The sequence below is a fragment of the Teleopsis dalmanni genome, chromosome X (assembly GCF_002237135.1).
Source record: "Teleopsis dalmanni isolate 2A chromosome X, ASM223713v2, whole genome shotgun sequence".
Taxonomy (NCBI): domain Eukaryota; kingdom Metazoa; phylum Arthropoda; class Insecta; order Diptera; family Diopsidae; genus Teleopsis; species Teleopsis dalmanni.
The window spans coordinates 73,114,557-73,131,802 of NC_051848.1; the positions used below are offsets into that span (position 1 = coordinate 73,114,557).

Genomic DNA, 17,246 nt, shown 5'->3' on the forward strand with positions numbered 1-17,246 from the left:
GCTAAGAAATCTAACACATTATGTAATTATATAACATATTTATGCTTTTTTCATATAATTATCAGTGCACAGCCGAAGATAAAGCGTTTAAAAGGGACATTTGTTAGATAAACATTTTAAAGAGATGTTGATTTTTTTTGTTATGTTTATTAATAATTATAATTGCAAATTGTTATAATTACCATGTTTTATAATCAACAAAATACTTTGTAAAAATTAACAAGGCAATTAAATTGCCTTTTTTCTAGTTGTTCACAATTAATTTTTTTTTTTGTGACAAACAACAAACAACAATATTTTTGTGTATTTAATACGAATTTTTTAATTATATCCTTGTTGCATTTAAATTGAAGATTTATTAGAAACATTTACCAAACGATTTAGGGATACATTCAAATTGTAGTCTTTAAACAATTGCGGCTGGCTTTCATCGTTTGAAACCCCGTTTACGATTGTATTATGACTGTCGTATGTCGTATGCTTATGTAAGATAAGATCTCTTATTGATTCTATAGTTGCTTTTATTAGTTCCAGATTGACGGTTTAATGTCTGGATTTATTGAAGCAGTAACCGCCTTTAAATACTGCCCTTGATTTTATTTATAACATATTTTTGTTATTGTCGTGTTAATTGTTGTATACGCGTATGTTTTTATGTGTGTGTGTCTGTAAGTATATGTGTATGTGATGGATTTTGTGTTTTTATTTTATTGACCACTAACTAAATGTTAGTGGTTTACCTATTGTCATTTAGTATTTTTATGACGCTGTAATTATTTGCTTCATAAATAACTCTCTCATCTCCGGTATATTGTTGTAATAAATCATTCGGCACATTTAAATTGCATAAGAAACTTTGTATATATTTTTGTGCTTGAAAACCATCTACGGGCAGTATCGGAAGTACTGCATATTTAAGACTATTGGATATATTGAACTTTGTAGGTGGATCGACCACAAGTACTGGCGCTCTTGTACGATTAACCCAAGCTAGTACCTCTGTAGTCCATTTTTCATCATGGTTAGCTTGCATCAATAATACAACAAAATCGGCTCTGGGTATAAGTCTGACATTTCGAATTAACTGGCACCGCTCTGAAAATACCTGAAAATGTCGATAATGACGATGCATTTCAAAATTTGATGCCGACTTATAACACGATTTTTTACTTATGTGTAAAAATGTATTCAAGCCAATTGTTGCTAAAGAAAGCACAACATTCATACTAAGTTCGTATGCACTTTCATTTCGAGCACATAAAATCGCACCCGTAGCATTCATAATATTATTTTTTGGTTCGAAACACGTGTGTAGCATTGTCACTATCAAGTCGGTTATTCTTTGTCCAAATAATATATTTTGTTCGGGAGCGGTCACACCTCTAGCTGCTAGTTTTGCTTGCATCTCATACCGTTTAGACAAACTAATACTTGGAACTAAAAGTCCTTTCTCAGTTACAAAAACTGGATTATCTAAACAACGGTAATTAAATAAATTAATATAGACAGTGTTAACAAATTTACCTACCATCGTTGATGAAATTCGAAGTTGAAGGTGCACTGGAAATCTTTATTTTAGAACCCTTTTTTTTCTTACCGGAGTTAGAACTTGCTTTGTTACCATCAATTGAATGCGACAAACTAGTGGTATTTGCATTCGCTGTAAAACTGCAAGAAGGCATTGTAAACGTATTACTTGCATCAGCTAAGTTTTCATTAATAATTTCAGCGTTTTTATCCAAAGTATTGCTATCTTTACTTGTTTTTTCTAAATAAAAAAAAATTATTATTTTCGGATACAGTTATTCATTTCTATTGAAATCTTAATCTTCATTTCAATATATATACTTACTTGCAACAACAGCTGATGATATTTGATTTTCATAAGACTGGCCAAACAATATCGCAGTGTCTTTCGAAGAACCAGAAGGATGACTGTCTCCTGATGTTACATTAAGATTCTTGCTAACAACTGCACCAGATTGGTCAGAAAGATCAGTGCCTTTTGATGTTATATTAGGATTCTTACTGACAGTTGTACCAGAAGTTGTACCAGGGTCAGTACGCCACGATATAATTTCAGCGGTATTTATATTGTTAATGTTAATAAAATTCCTCACTTGCTTTATTGAACTGTCAGGTAATACTGGTGCCCCTGCATTGTAACTTAGAATTTTATCATTATGTTGTAGTCTTTGGTTGTGGACATAATTATAATCAATTGGTGGACAAGCAAACATATTATATCGCTGTTGTAAATAATGTTGACGTTCTGCAAATGGTAAAGCTGGTAACGGTGGCATGCGTTCAAATGGCTCCATTACACAAAATTGCTCAGCTGAAACCTTATCAATATGACGTGGTGGTAAACGAATTGGTTGGAAACTGGATGTATTTGCTGAGACATTTATTGAAGGCAACATAATAGGTGGTGTGTATTGTTGCGATAAAGTTGGTTTGCTTTGATTTTGTTTAACAACAGTTTTTGGCACATCAGTTGATGAACAGATACTAGCTGCTTGTCTTGATCTAATTTGCAAATACTCCTCTACAGGCATGAATGGAGCAATTCTTGTAAAATCAGCAATATCACACACGCTAATAAAATGAATGACCATATAAAAAAATTAAATTCAAATAAATAAGCTATATTTTTAATTAAATTTTATTTGGCTTTAACATAACACATTTATATATATCACTGTTGTTCCCCCCACTTTGATTGCTTAGGGGTTCGATTTAAAAGTTGTACGAAAACTAACCAGATTGGTTTTATCTAAATCTATTGTTATAGTATAGTAATAAAAAATAAAAAAAAATTATAAGTCATTATTTAGCTTTTAAATCTGTTTTAATGTCTTCAAAGTACTCATTTTTCGATATATTACATTTATGCCAAACTTTTTGCAAAAACCCTTAAGGTGTATAGAGATTCGGCGTATTAATCTCAAATAGTGTCAAAACTGCGACAGTTATGGAACAATGTGAGTTAAGTTTTTGGCGAAATTATGGTGTAAAAATCAAAAATTCTCTCACCATGGCTGAAGAAATTCATGATGCACTACACTACTATAATCTAATAATCGTTAACCTTAATTAAAAATTAGTTTACTCTTTTTAGACACAAAAAGGTTTTTCAAAATGGTCCGGACTATTTCAAATAAAACATTTATCAATTAATTTCTAGAAATACTTTTTAAGAATAATACTATTGTGAAAATTTAAACTTTTAAATAGAATTTAATGTTAAATCCAAATCAAATATAAAAAATTAATATTCTTGATTAATTAAAAATAATTAGATTCAGAAAAAAAATTAAATATTTAAGGTGGTATAATTTTTTTAAATCAATTTAATCTATATTTAGTACGTATAAAACTAATATCATTTTGAAAATTTTAAATTTTTAAAGAAATTTAATGATAAATCCAAATCATATATAAAAAGTTAATATTTTTATGGTATATACTTCAAAATTTCATTTGAGTGAAATCAAGTGCGTATACCTAACTCGGGAGATACAGGTTCATTTAAAATTTTAAAATTATTTCTAAAAATAGTGTCGTCGAAAAAATTTTAGTTTGTAAATAAAATCCTTTCATAAATATAAATGATTTATTCTCGATGTATATTTTATAAAAAGTTTTTTAAATTAACGATTAAAATTTGTATTTAAATATAAGCAGCACCAATTGTTTAAGCTATTTCTAAAATATTTGATCACTTATTCTTACATTGTGAAAAATTTTAAGCCTCCATCATTTATAGATTCTTAGGTATGGCCATTTAAAAATTGGTATCAAAACCCCATAAGTCGTAATCCATGGGGTATTAAATTCTTAGGTATGGCCATTTAAAAATTGGTATCAAAACCCCATAAGTCCTAATACATGGGTTATCAAAACCCCAGAGCTCCGTATCTAATAGGAAACAAATTTAAACATTTTTTTCGAGATGCTAGTATTTTTACTTCAGTTAAAAGTTTATTAAAATCACCAAAATTTACATTTTGGCATGCAGAAAAAATCTGTTGAAAACCTCAATAGAAAGATTAAACTAAATTTATATTAACAGTTGTAAATTTTTACTATATCAATTTTAATTTTTCTTGTTTACAAATAATTACACAAACAGAAATGTCAATTTATGGATTAGATATAACAGCGTTTTACTTTTTCGTGTATTATTCTTTCTAAACGCTATAGCTTTTATCAAATTAATAATAATAATTAACGTCACAAAGACACAAGATACTTATTCAAAACAAAAAGATACAAAATAAAAATAAAGGCACAAGATACTAACTCAAAATATAGAACTGAATCCAGGTACTCGTAATCCTCCGGATCCTGTTGCCACATAACTAGATCTTTCAACACAATGCAACTTTGATCAGAATACATAATTATACCTTGAAAATATTGATCGGATGTCGTTTTCAAAACTACGCCACAGCCACAACGTATATCCAATAAATCCATTTTTGGTTTGAGACCGTGATATGTCACATAAAGAAAGAAAATAAATTCTTCAAACTGCAGAAAAAAACAAGATTTTGCAATTTTTACATTTCATCAAATTATCATATATATATATATATATATATATCTACATTAATATATATGAATATATCTAAAGTATATCGTTTAAAAATGAAATTAATGCGCCGTATTAATTGAAGTCGAAAAAAAAAATCAAAAGTCCATAAAGCAGAACGGCCAATAGCAGTGCCGAGAGGATTTTGTAGACATGTAAACATTTGTAATTATAAGGCTTAACTTTTGACCAGTTTGAAGATGTTTTCAGATTAAAATAACTTCTCGCAAAATTTTTGATTTTATAAATCAAAAATTATCGAAAAAAGTGAATTAATAAATTTTTTACGAAGGCTTTCGTGTTGAAATAGATCCGAAACCGAGTTAAAACGATTTGTATTAATTTTACTTTACAAATTCAATTTTTAACTCTAAAAGCTATTAATTATCAAACTAACCACCTACTTTGAACTACACTACCAACTGAATCGTATTGTATTCAATTGCACAGAATTAAAGAATTTTCTAGAAATAGAATATGTCGCCCTATATCCCGGAATGACAAAATGGTGGAAATCTTTTGCTTTATTTAAGTCAATAAATAATTTTCAATATTTATTAACTATAAAAAATGTACAACGTTATATCAGATATCTGTTTACCTTTAAATACACGAAACTTGTAATTTTAAGTTAATTATTTTTGTAAAACTGACGAACGAACTTATTTGATATCCAAACAATGGCGAGCGACTTATTTTGAAAAGAAAAGTAGCTGTAATGTTGAATCTTGAAGTAACTAACACAGAGATGTATTATAAAGTAATATAGGTTAAGCATCTAGCATTTATTAAGGGTTGTCATATACCATATAGCTAACGTGTAAAAACGTTGCTATTTTATTCCACATGAAGTGTTAATAAGCTTCGTGAACGTCCCAAGCTAATTAGGTGGAATTTAATTTATTCTTTTTATATATAATGGTAGTTACAGCTAAACACCATACTTTTCAAGTTCAAGTCAAGTGAAATTAAAAAGAACAGTGTTCTTGCACACAGAAAGATATGGGAACGCTTTCAAATAAAAATCTAGTAAATTTAGTTGTATGTTGTTTTTCTACCGTTTTGATTAAGTATAGAAATAATGATTTTTTTTGTATCAAATAGTTTGGATAATGATAGATAAGTATAATAATAGATTTTTTTTTATTTATATTCATTTATTCATATAAATATTGTTTGTTTTATATACCATTATGTGTAGAATATTTCATATATTCATGTTAGAGAATTGGGGTACTCACTAATAAGTAATTAGTAAGTGCCAGCTTATATTTATGTCGGGGATAAGGATATTTGCATAACAGTAGAGTGGGTTCCGAGATTTTATCTATTTTTACTTCGCAAAGTAATTATATGGTAACTAAAATTTTTGCTGCATATATATTTTATTGCGTTTATACAAACTATTTTTAGCTATACCATTGTTTACAGGAACTACTTGTTTTTGGTGGACCATTATCACATATGGTAAAAAATTAACATTTCGCTTATAGTGTTTTTCTCTTTATTAATGAAAATGAAAAAATCTGAACTTTTCAATTTAATTAAATTAGAAATTAGAAATAGTGATAAAAATCTTACTAATTGATATGATCATATTTATAACAGAACATCAATCAGATGTTTTTCGACATTACTTGGATTTAACTTACATATATATATATATATATATATATATATATATATATATATATATATATATATATGTACTAAAGTAAATTCTATAAAATACGACATGACAAGCTGCTTTCACAAGCTCTCACTTTTCTTGATTTTGGATACGGGAACAGGCAACAGTAAGATTCAAATAACTTTTTATGAACTTATTGTGTACCAATATAGTTCAGATGAGTTCTAACTTAAAACATATTCTTAAGATATGTTAACTGGATGTTACAGATATCCAAAGTAAACAATAAATTTGTCTACAAATTTTTAAAAAGCTTCTTGTTCCACAAGAAACACAAAACTTGCTCTCACATATGTCAAATAACAAAAAAAAAAGAACTAAGAACACAAAAGATTTTAACTTTGCATTAAGAACCCAAAACAATGACCGAACATTCTGCTTTAGAAAAGCTGTATTAAAAAGCTTAATCCTTTTAACAACATTCGTGTTTAAAGATTTGACTATTTTAGATCGTCTTGATGAAAGTATTTTTACTGACTTAAATATCAATATAATTTAGTTATCTATAATATTTTATATATGAAAGATATGATAATAAATAGATTTTCATAGCGTAAATAATTTATTTTGACAGTGTGGGTACCATATTAAGTCAATCAATCAATCAATGTATATAATTAACTGCTTCGAAGCATTAAAATTAATAATTAATCCATGTACTCATGTTTTGGAAAAATTTTTAATATTCTGGTAATTAAAAATTTTCATTTCATTTATGCGAGTACCTTTCGTACTATTAAAATTGTAAAATTTAAATCCTGCAATTTTTTAACTAATAAGTATGTATGTACATTAATTAACGAAGAGTATATAATATACTGCACATATACATGAAAAAAAAAACAAATGAGAAAAAGACGTGGCAACAATGAACAAAAAATATTAAAATGGGTATCCGCAAGTGGAAACCGTGGAAGACGACATTCGGTACGGTGGAAGGACAGGATTTGGAGGCATTCGGCACTACCAACTGGCGACAGCTAGCAACAACTAAGCAAGTAAGTAAGTATCCTCTCAAGCAATAAATACTAGCAGCTTTGGAGGATATTAAAATCAACAAACCTATAAATATTTTCACACCTAAGCTATACAAAAGAATCAAGACCGGATATAAATTTGTTAAATTGATCGTGTTTCTTACTTTATTGTATGCATTTCCCTTTATCTTAAGAAAACACATTACATCCATTTTTAAAGGTAAAGAGCAGTTTGTTTAGAACACATTTGCTTTTAGCACATTGTTATTAAATAATATTATTACATTTATTATGTCATTCACATTAGTGTTTCACAATCCAAAAACTTCTAAAAATCGAAAAAATTTTTAGTGTTATTTAGCGTTAGCATTAATTTCAGAATACCATTTCGAACATTTACAATATAATACTTATAACACTAAGAACAGTAGTACTCACAACGCGAATCTGTAGCTGTTTTCGAATTGATCAATAAGAATTTATGCTTAATACTATTGTGAAAAAATGCTATATTAAAATCTCAATGCAGTGATTCCTAACTTGATATTTATAAATATTTTCCACAATTATAATTAAACACTTGGAATATATTCACGATTTACAACCTCAATAAAAAAACAATCTCTGTTATCAATTGATTTATACGTTTTTGGATTAATTTGCTTCAATGGTACATTCAAGTGGAAGCTTGATTCTAAACACTCTTTCAAAAACTTGATGCAGTCGAAGTCTTAGTTATGAAAAAAATAAAAATTTGTGAATTTTGGTTCCATACTTTAATACTAGAATATCTTGATTTAATTATATCAGCAACCTACAAGTTTCTCTATCAATAAATCAGCATTATGAAAAGCTTTTTCTAGATCATCCTTATTTTTTCATATGTTTAAATATCATATAAAAGAATTCATCTTCTATCGGCTAGTCAATCTTCTGTTTTTCTTTGAGAATATATTGGACAAAAACAGTTACCAATCCACTTTTGGAGTATTGATCTTAACAATCAAAGTATCAACTTATATTGTAAAAAACTAAGAAAGTAGCAACACCATATGTAGTCTCTTCCAAGAAATTCTTCGAGTTTGTCAAAACAAACTGTTTCATCCAGCATTACTCCCGATGATTCCATCGGGATTGTTTTGATCGCTAATTGCAACCATTAAAACTTTTATCTATTAGAACTTTGCAAGTCTTTTTTTGTAACCTTGCAATCTAATTAGATTGAGACTTTTAAAATGACAACTAGAAAGATACTGTGTATTTGAGGAAACGACTAATGAATTATCCATTTTGAGTTACTACCGCTTGAAAAAAAATCGATTCAAATATATGCCACTGTTCTTCTATGCTGCCAACAATAAAAACACTTGAAAAAACTCTGATATCTATTTAGTTATCTATAAACCTTTACTGTTTTATACTACACATATTTTTGATGACTACAAACACTGAGAAACTTTGGTTTTAATCCATTGACAATGTGTTTTCATTAGTTCCTATCTCTGTAACACTGCTTCAAAGCGTGACTGTACCAAGTACGAGTCATTAGAAATTGTGTTTGTAATGAAAAATATGTTTTAATTTTATGTAAAATCATTTTTTCATTTTTTGTCTTTAAATTTTAAATTACAATAACAATAAATTTACAATAATAAACAATATTTACAATTAAATCAAACTTACAAAAACGAACATACATTAAGACTGAAAAGTTTTCGGAAATTCTCATTTAAAATTCGCGCGCTGTATATTTTTCGATATTTTAAGTTTATGTAGTTTGGCAGCACTGTCCTTAATTACTATGCCAAAAATGAGCGCGATCTGTCAGACAGTTCGTTTACGGCAGCTGTTGAAACCAGTTCACCTCAGTAGTGCGTTGCGAAATGTCTTCGACGGTCGTACGACCGTCCTGAAAGGCTTTGTACCACTCATAAACTTGAGTTTTCGATAAAACTGATTCCCCATAAGCCTTTTGTAGCATTCGCAACGATTCTGCACACGAAATTTCGTTCGAAACACAAAATTTGATGCAAACTCTTTGTTCAATATTTTTTTCCATTGTTTTTTTCGCAACGCACTACTGAGGTGAACTGGTTTCAACAGCTGCCGTAAACGAACTGTCTGACAGATCGCGCTCATTTTTTGCATAGTAATTTTCCTTAATTGCTGCCAAACTACATAAACTTAAAATATCGAAAAATATACAGCGCGCGAATTTTAAATGAGAATTTCCGAAAACTTTTCGGTCTTAATGTATATCAACTGGAATGGAATTACTATATCATGCGCGGAGCGTCTACATAAACTGCAGATTCCTATTGCATTATTTATTATATGGTGAATTTGGTCCTTAGGGTGGCTTTTCGAACGAGTTTTGTAGATCTGTGCTCTTATTACATTTCTTAGAAAATATGACAATCAACGTGTGGAGTGGTTGAACTAACATGTTGCGTCAAGTAAGAATATTTCGACATGAGATTTAATTAAAATCTGATTAAATCACCAAAATATTTTTCAGAGTGTTTGCTTACACAATAGCCATACCCCATACCCCCTACACCCAGCTTCCTTTATTCCATACCACGCCGATACGTTCTGACTTACATATGGTATACCTATACATCTAGGCACTAAGTTTTGTTATCTCAACTCTCTCTCCTCTAATTACTCACACTGCCATTTATTTATTTCTAATAGATGGTTTAATTGGACTAATACACTGTTTTACCATATAGTAAAATTATAAGATAATTATGATGTATCCTAAATCCTAAATTATGATCTAGAATCAGGTTTTTTCTGTTCACGATTATTTTTGTAAGAAAATGTATTTCCAGAAACTTGGAGAGACATGTTCTACGTTTATCGGTATATAGAACTTAACGTCTTCTAGCGATTTAACCTTATTATTATTATTATTTGTTGTACTTTTCAGTGGGATGGAATGATGCCTTAAGCGATGATGAGACATTGTAATTATAAGTACAACAGGAGTATAATCGCTTGCTTGTTTTTTTTTTTTTTTAATTTTTAGCGTTAATAAGTCATATCATTTGAAACTTTTTCTCAAGTTTCTCATTTTAAAACTTTTTGTGAATGACACAATACTGAATATGCTGTGGAAGTTCACAATCAATCAGGATAAACATTTTACTTAATTGCTTACTTAACACTTCTGATTTTTCGACATCTCTCTAGCCCAAGAACTCGTCTTATTTCTAATTGGAACATTTTGTGTTGGTGCCTTTTGTTTTACTACTTTTAAGAGTAAAATAGTTTAAATATTTTTTTCGAATCTAATATTGGATAATATTGGACCAGTATAATCAATCGAATTAGTATACCTTTTTCTAATTTAATGTGCGGTAATCACTAATTAATAGAGCTAATGCATAGCACTTTTGTGCAAGAATTTTTTTGACTGATTGTATTAAGTAGTGCCCGTACAAAATAACTAATCAAAATTAACTCTAATTAATAAATGAATATGTATATGAGAAAAACAAAAAAACATGAATACATAGCTAAGAAATCTAACACATCTAATTATATATTTATGCTTTTTTCATATAATTATCAGTGCACAGCCGAAGATAAAGCGTTTAAAAGGGACATTTGTTAGATAAACATTTTAAAGAGATGTTGATTTTTTTTGTTATGTTTATTAATAATTATAATTGCAAATTGTTATAATTACCATGTTTTATAATCAACAAAATACTTTGTAAAAATTAACAAGGCAATTAAATTGCCTTTTTCTAGTTGTTCACAATTAATTTTTTTTTTTTGTGACAAACAACAAACAACAATATTTTTGTGTATTTAATACGAATTATTTAATTATATCCTTGTTGCATTTAAATTGAAGATTTATTAGAAACATTTACCAAACGATTTAGGGATACTTTCAAATTGTAGTCTTTAAACAATTGCGGCTGGCTTTCATCGTTTGAAACCCCGTTTACGATTGTATTATGACTGTCGTATGTCGTATGCTTATGTAAGTTAAGATCTCTTATTGATTCTATAGTTGCTTTTATTAGTTCCAGATTGACGGTTTAATGTCTGGATTTATTGAAGCAGTAACCGCCTTTAAATACTGCCCTTGATTTTATTTATAACATATTTTTGTTATTGTCGTGTTAATTGTTGTATACGCGTATGTTTTTATGTGTGTGTGTCTGTAAGTATATGTGTATGTGATGGATTTTGTGTTTTTATTTTATTGACCACTAACTAAATGTTAGTGGTTTACCTATTGTCATTTAGTATTTTTATGACGCTGTAATTATTTGCTTCATAAATAACTCTCTCATCTCCGGTATATTGTTGTAATAAATCATTCGGCACATTTAAATTGCATAAGAAACTTTGTATATATTTTTGTGCTTGAAAACCATCTACGGGCAGTATCGGAAGTACTGCATATTTAAGACTATTGGATATATTGAACTTTGTAGGTGGATCGACCACAAGTACTGGCGCTCTTGTACGATTAACCCAAGCTAGTACCTCTGTAGTCCATTTTTCATCATGGTTAGCTTGCATCAATAATACAACAAAATCGGCTCTGGGTATAAGTCTGACATTTCGAATTAACTGGCACCGCTCTGAAAATACCTGAAAATGTCGATAATGACGATGCATTTCAAAATTTGATGCCGACTTATAACACGATTTTTTACTTATGTGTAAAAATGTATTCAAGCCAATTGTTGCTAAAGAAAGCACAACATTCATACTAAGTTCGTATGCACTTTCATTTCGAGCACATAAAATCGCACCCGTAGCATTCATAATATTATTTTTTGGTTCGAAACACGTGTGTAGCATTGTCACTATCAAGTCGGTTATTCTTTGTCCAAATAATATATTTTGTTCGGGAGCGGTCACACCTCTAGCTGCTAGTTTTGCTTGCATCTCATACCGTTTAGACAAACTAATACTTGGAACTAAAAGTCCTTTCTCAGTTACAAAAACTGGATTATCTAAACAACGGTAATTAAATAAATTAATATAGACAGTGTTAACAAATTTACCTACCATCGTTGATGAAATTCGAAGTTGAAGGTGCACTGGAAATCTTTATTTTAGAACCCTTTTTTTTCTTACCGGAGTTAGAACTTGCTTTGTTACCATCAATTGAATGCGACAAACTAGTGGTATTTGCATTCGCTGTAAAACTGCAAGAAGGCATTGTAAACGTATTACTTGCATCAGCTAAGTTTTCATTAATAATTTCAGCGTTTTTATCCAAAGTATTGCTATCTTTACTTGTTTTTTCTAAATAAAAAAAAATTATTATTTTCGGATACAGTTATTCATTTCTATTGAAATCTTAATCTTCATTTCAATATATAAACTTACTTGCAACAACAGCTGATGATATTTGATTTTCATAAGACTGGCCAAACAATATCGCAGTGCCTTTCGAAGAACCAGAAGGATGACTGTCTCCTGATGTTACATTAAGATTCTTGCTAACAACTGCACCAGATTGGTCAGAAAGATCAGTGCCTTTTGATGTTATATTAGGATTCTTACTGACAGTTGTACCAGAAGTTGTACCAGGGTCAGTACGCCACGATATAATTTCAGCGGTATTTATATTGTTAATGTTAATAAAATTCCTCACTTGCTTTATTGAACTGTCAGGTAATACTGGTGCCCCTGCATTGTAACTTAGAATTTTATCATTATGTTGTAGTCTTTGGTTGTGGACATAATTATAATCAATTGGTGGACAAGCAAACATATTATATCGCTGTTGTAAATAATGTTGACGTTCTGCAAATGGTAAAGCTGGTAACGGTGGCATGCGTTCAAATGGCTCCATTACACAAAATTGCTCAGGTGAAACCTTATCAATATGACGTGGTGGTAAACGAATTGGTTGGAAACTGGATGTATTTGCTGAGACATTTATTGAAGGCAACATAATAGGTGGTGTGTATTGTTGCGATAAAGTTGGTTTGCTTTGATTTTGTTTAACAACAGTTTTTGGCACATCAGTCGATGAACAGATACTAGCTGCTTGTCTTGATCTAATTTGCAAATACTCCTCTACAGGCATGAATGGAGCAATCCTTGTAAAATCAGCAATATCACACACGCTAATAAAATGAATGACCATATAAAAAAATTAAATTCAAATAAATAAGCTATATTTTTAATTAAATTTTATTTGGCTTTAACATAACACATTTATATACCTATATCACTGTTGTTCCCCCCACTTTGATTGCTTAGGGGTTCGATTTAAAAGTTGTACGAAAACTAACCAGATTGGTTTTATCTAAATCTATTGTTATAGTATAGTAATAAAAAATAAAAAAAAATTATAAGTCATTATTTAGCTTTTAAATCTGTTTTAATGTCTTCAAAGTACTCATTTTTCGATATATTACATTTATGCCAAACTTTTTGCAAAAACCCTTAAGGTGTATAGAGATTCGGCGTATTAATCTCAAATAGTGTCAAAACTGCGACAGTTATGGAACAATGTGAGTTAAGTTTTTGGCGAAATTATGGTGTAAAAATCAAAAATTCTCTCACCATGGCTGAAGAAATTCATGATGCACTACACTACTATAATCTAATAATCGTTAACCTTAATTAAAAATTAGTTTACTCTTTTTAGACACAAAAAGGTTTTTCAAAATGGTCCGGACTATTTCAAATAAAACATTTATCAATTAATTTCTAGAAATACTTCTAAGAATAATACTATTGTGAAAATTTAAACTTTTAAATAGAATTTAATGTTAAATCCAAATCAAATATAAAAAATTAATATTCTTGATTAATTAAAAATAATTAGAATCAGAAAAAAAATTAAATATTTAAGGAGGTATATTTTTTTTAAATCAATTTAATCTATACTTAGTACGTATAAAACTAATATCATTTTGAAAATTTTAAATTTTTAAAGAAATTTAATGATAAATCCAAATCATATATAAAAAGTTAATATTTTTATGGTATATACTTCAAAATTTCATTTGAGTGAAATCAAGTGCGTATACCTAACTCGGGAGATACAGGTTCATTTAAAATTTTAAAATTATTTCTAAAAATAGTGTCGTCGAAAATATTTTAGTTTGTAAATAAAATCCTTTCATAAATCTAAATGATTTATTCTCGATGTATATTTTATAAAAAGTTTTTTAAATTAACGATTAAAATTTGTATTTAAATATAAGCAGCACCAATTGTTTAAGCTATTTCTAAAATATTTGATCACTTATTCTTACATTGTGAAAAATTTGAAGCCTCCATCATTTATAGATTCTTAGGTATGGCCATTTAAAAATTGGTATCAAAACCCCATAAGTCGTAATCCATGGGGTATTAAATTCTTAGGTATGGCCATTTAAAAATTGGTATCAAAACCCCATAAGTCCTAATACATGGGTTATCAAAACCCCAGAGCTCCGTATCTAATAGGAAACAAATTTAAACATTTTTTTCGAGATGCTAGTATTTTTACTTCAGTTAAAAGTTTATTAAAATCACCAAAATTTACATTTTGGCATGCAGAAAAAATCTGTTGAAAACCTCAATAGAAAGATTAAACTAAATTTATATTAACAGTTGTAAATTTTTACTATATCAATTTTAATTTTTCTTGTTTACAAATAATTACACAAACAGAAATGTCAATTTATGGATTAGATATAACAGCGTTTTACTTTTTCGTGTATTATTCTTTCTAAACGCTATAGCTTTTATCAAATTAATAATAATAATTAACGTCACAAAGACACAAGATACTTACTCAAAACAAAAAGGGTCTATAAACAAAAGATACAAAATAAAAATAAAGGCACAAGATACTAACTCAAAATATAGAACTGAATCCAGGTACTCGTAATCCTCCGGATCCTGTTGCCACATAACCAGATCTTTTAACACAATGCAACTTTGATCGGAATACATAATTATACCTTGAAAATATTGATCGGATGTCGTTTTCAAAACTACTCCACAGCCACAACGTATATCCAATAAATCCATTTTTGGTTTGAGACCGTGATATGTCACATAAAGAAAGAAAATAAATTCTTCAAACTGCAGAAAAAAATGAGATTTTGCAATTTTTACATTTCATCAAATTATCACATATATATATATATCTACATTAATATATATGAATATATCTAAAGTATATTGTTTAAAAATGAAATTAACGCGCAGTATTAATTTAAGTCGAAAAAAAAAATCAAAAGTCCATAAAGCAGAACGGCCAATAACAGTGCCGAGAGGATTTTGTAGACATGTAAACATTTGTAATTATAAGGCTTAACTTTTGACCAGTTTGAAGATGTTTTCAGATTAAAATAACTTCTCGCAAAATTTTTGATTTTATAAATCAAAAATTATCGAAAAAAGTGAATTAATAAATTTTTTACGAAGGCTTTCGTGTTGAAATAGATCCGAAACCGAGTTAAAACGATTTGTATTAATTTTACTTTACAAATTCAATTTTTAACTCTAAAAGCTATTAATTATCAAACTAACCACCTACTTTGAACTACACTACCAACTGAATCGTATTGTATTCAATTGCACAGAATTAAGGAATTTTCTAGAAATAGAATATGTCGCCCTATATCCCGGAATAACAAAATGGTGGAAATCTTTTGCTTTATTTAAGTCAATAAATAATTTTCAATATTTATTAACTATAAAAAATGTACAACGTTATATCAGATATCTGTTTACCTTTAAATACACGAAACTTGTAATTTTAAGTTAATTATTTTTGTAAAACTGACGAACGAACTTATTTGATATCCAAACAATGGCGAGCGACTTATTTTGAAAAGAAAAGTAGCTGTAATGTTGAATCTTGAAGTAACTAACACAGAGATGTATTATAAAGTAATATAGGTTAAGCATCTAGCATTTATTAAGGGTTGTCATATACCATATAGCTAACGTGTAAAAACGTTGCTATTTTATTCCACATGAAGTGTTAATAAGCTTCGTGAACGTCCCAAGCTAATTAGGTGGAATTTAATTTATTCTTTTTATATATAATGGTAGTTACAGCTAAACACCATACTTTTCAAGTTCAAGTCAAGTGAAATTAAAAAGAACAGTGTTCTTGCACACAGAAAGATATGGGAACGCTTTCAAATAAAAATCTAGTAAATTTAGTTGTATGTTGTTTTTCTACCGTTTTGATTAAGTATAGAAATAATGATTTTTTTTGTATCAAATAGTTTGGATAATGATAGATAAGTATAATAATAGATTTTTTTTTATTTATATTCATTTATTCATATAAATATTGTTTGTTTTATATACCATTATGTGTAGAATATTTCATATATTCATGTTAGAGAATTGGGGTACTCACTAATAAGTAATTAGTAAGTGCCAGCTTATATTTATGTCGGGGATAAGGATATTTGCATAACAGTAGAGTGGGTTCCGAGATTTTATCTATTTTTACTTCGCAAAGTAATTATATGGTAACTAAAATTTTTGCTGCATATATATTTTATTGCGTTTATACAAACTATTTTTAGCTATACCATTGTTTACAGGAACTACTTGTTTTTGGTGGACCATTATCACATATGGTAAAAAATTAACATTTCGCTTATAGTGTTTTTCTCTTTATTAATGAAAATGAAAAAATCTGAACTTTTCAATTTAATTAAATTAGAAATTAGAAATAGTGATAAAAATCTTACTAATTGATATGATCATATTTATAACAGAACATCAATCAGATGTTTTTCGACATTACTTGGATTTAACTTACTATATATATATATATATATATATATATATATATATATATATATATATATATATGTACTAAAGTAAATTCTATAAAATACGACATGACAAGCTGCTTTCACAAGCTCTCACTTTTCTTGATTTTGGATACGGGAACAGGCAACAGTAAGATTCAAATAACTTTTTATGAACTTATTGTGTACCAATATAGTTCAGATGAGTTCTAACT

At 28.5% G+C, this 17,246-nt stretch overlaps 2 protein-coding genes across 2 annotated transcripts; both read right to left on the bottom strand.

Annotated features, from left to right (window-relative positions):
- Nucleotides 1–337: 337 nt before the first annotated feature.
- LOC119662470 lies at nt 338–5,307 on the bottom strand. The gene is made up of 5 exons (XM_038072093.1): nt 5,199–5,307; nt 4,307–4,536; nt 1,853–2,598; nt 1,529–1,768; nt 338–1,473 (listed from the first exon to the last, which is right to left on the bottom strand). Exons 2-5 carry the CDS (start codon nt 4,480–4,482, stop codon nt 737–739), a joined length of 1,899 nt encoding a protein of 632 aa, XP_037928021.1. The 5' UTR covers nt 4,483–4,536; nt 5,199–5,307; the 3' UTR covers nt 338–736.
- A 5,802-nt stretch (nt 5,308–11,109) lies between these two features.
- On the bottom strand, nt 11,110–16,095 carry LOC119662327. The gene is made up of 5 exons (XM_038071927.1): nt 15,989–16,095; nt 15,105–15,334; nt 12,632–13,377; nt 12,308–12,547; nt 11,110–12,252 (listed from the first exon to the last, which is right to left on the bottom strand). Exons 2-5 carry the CDS (start codon nt 15,278–15,280, stop codon nt 11,516–11,518), a joined length of 1,899 nt encoding a protein of 632 aa, XP_037927855.1. The 5' UTR covers nt 15,281–15,334; nt 15,989–16,095; the 3' UTR covers nt 11,110–11,515.
- Nucleotides 16,096–17,246: the final 1,151 nt, after the last annotated feature.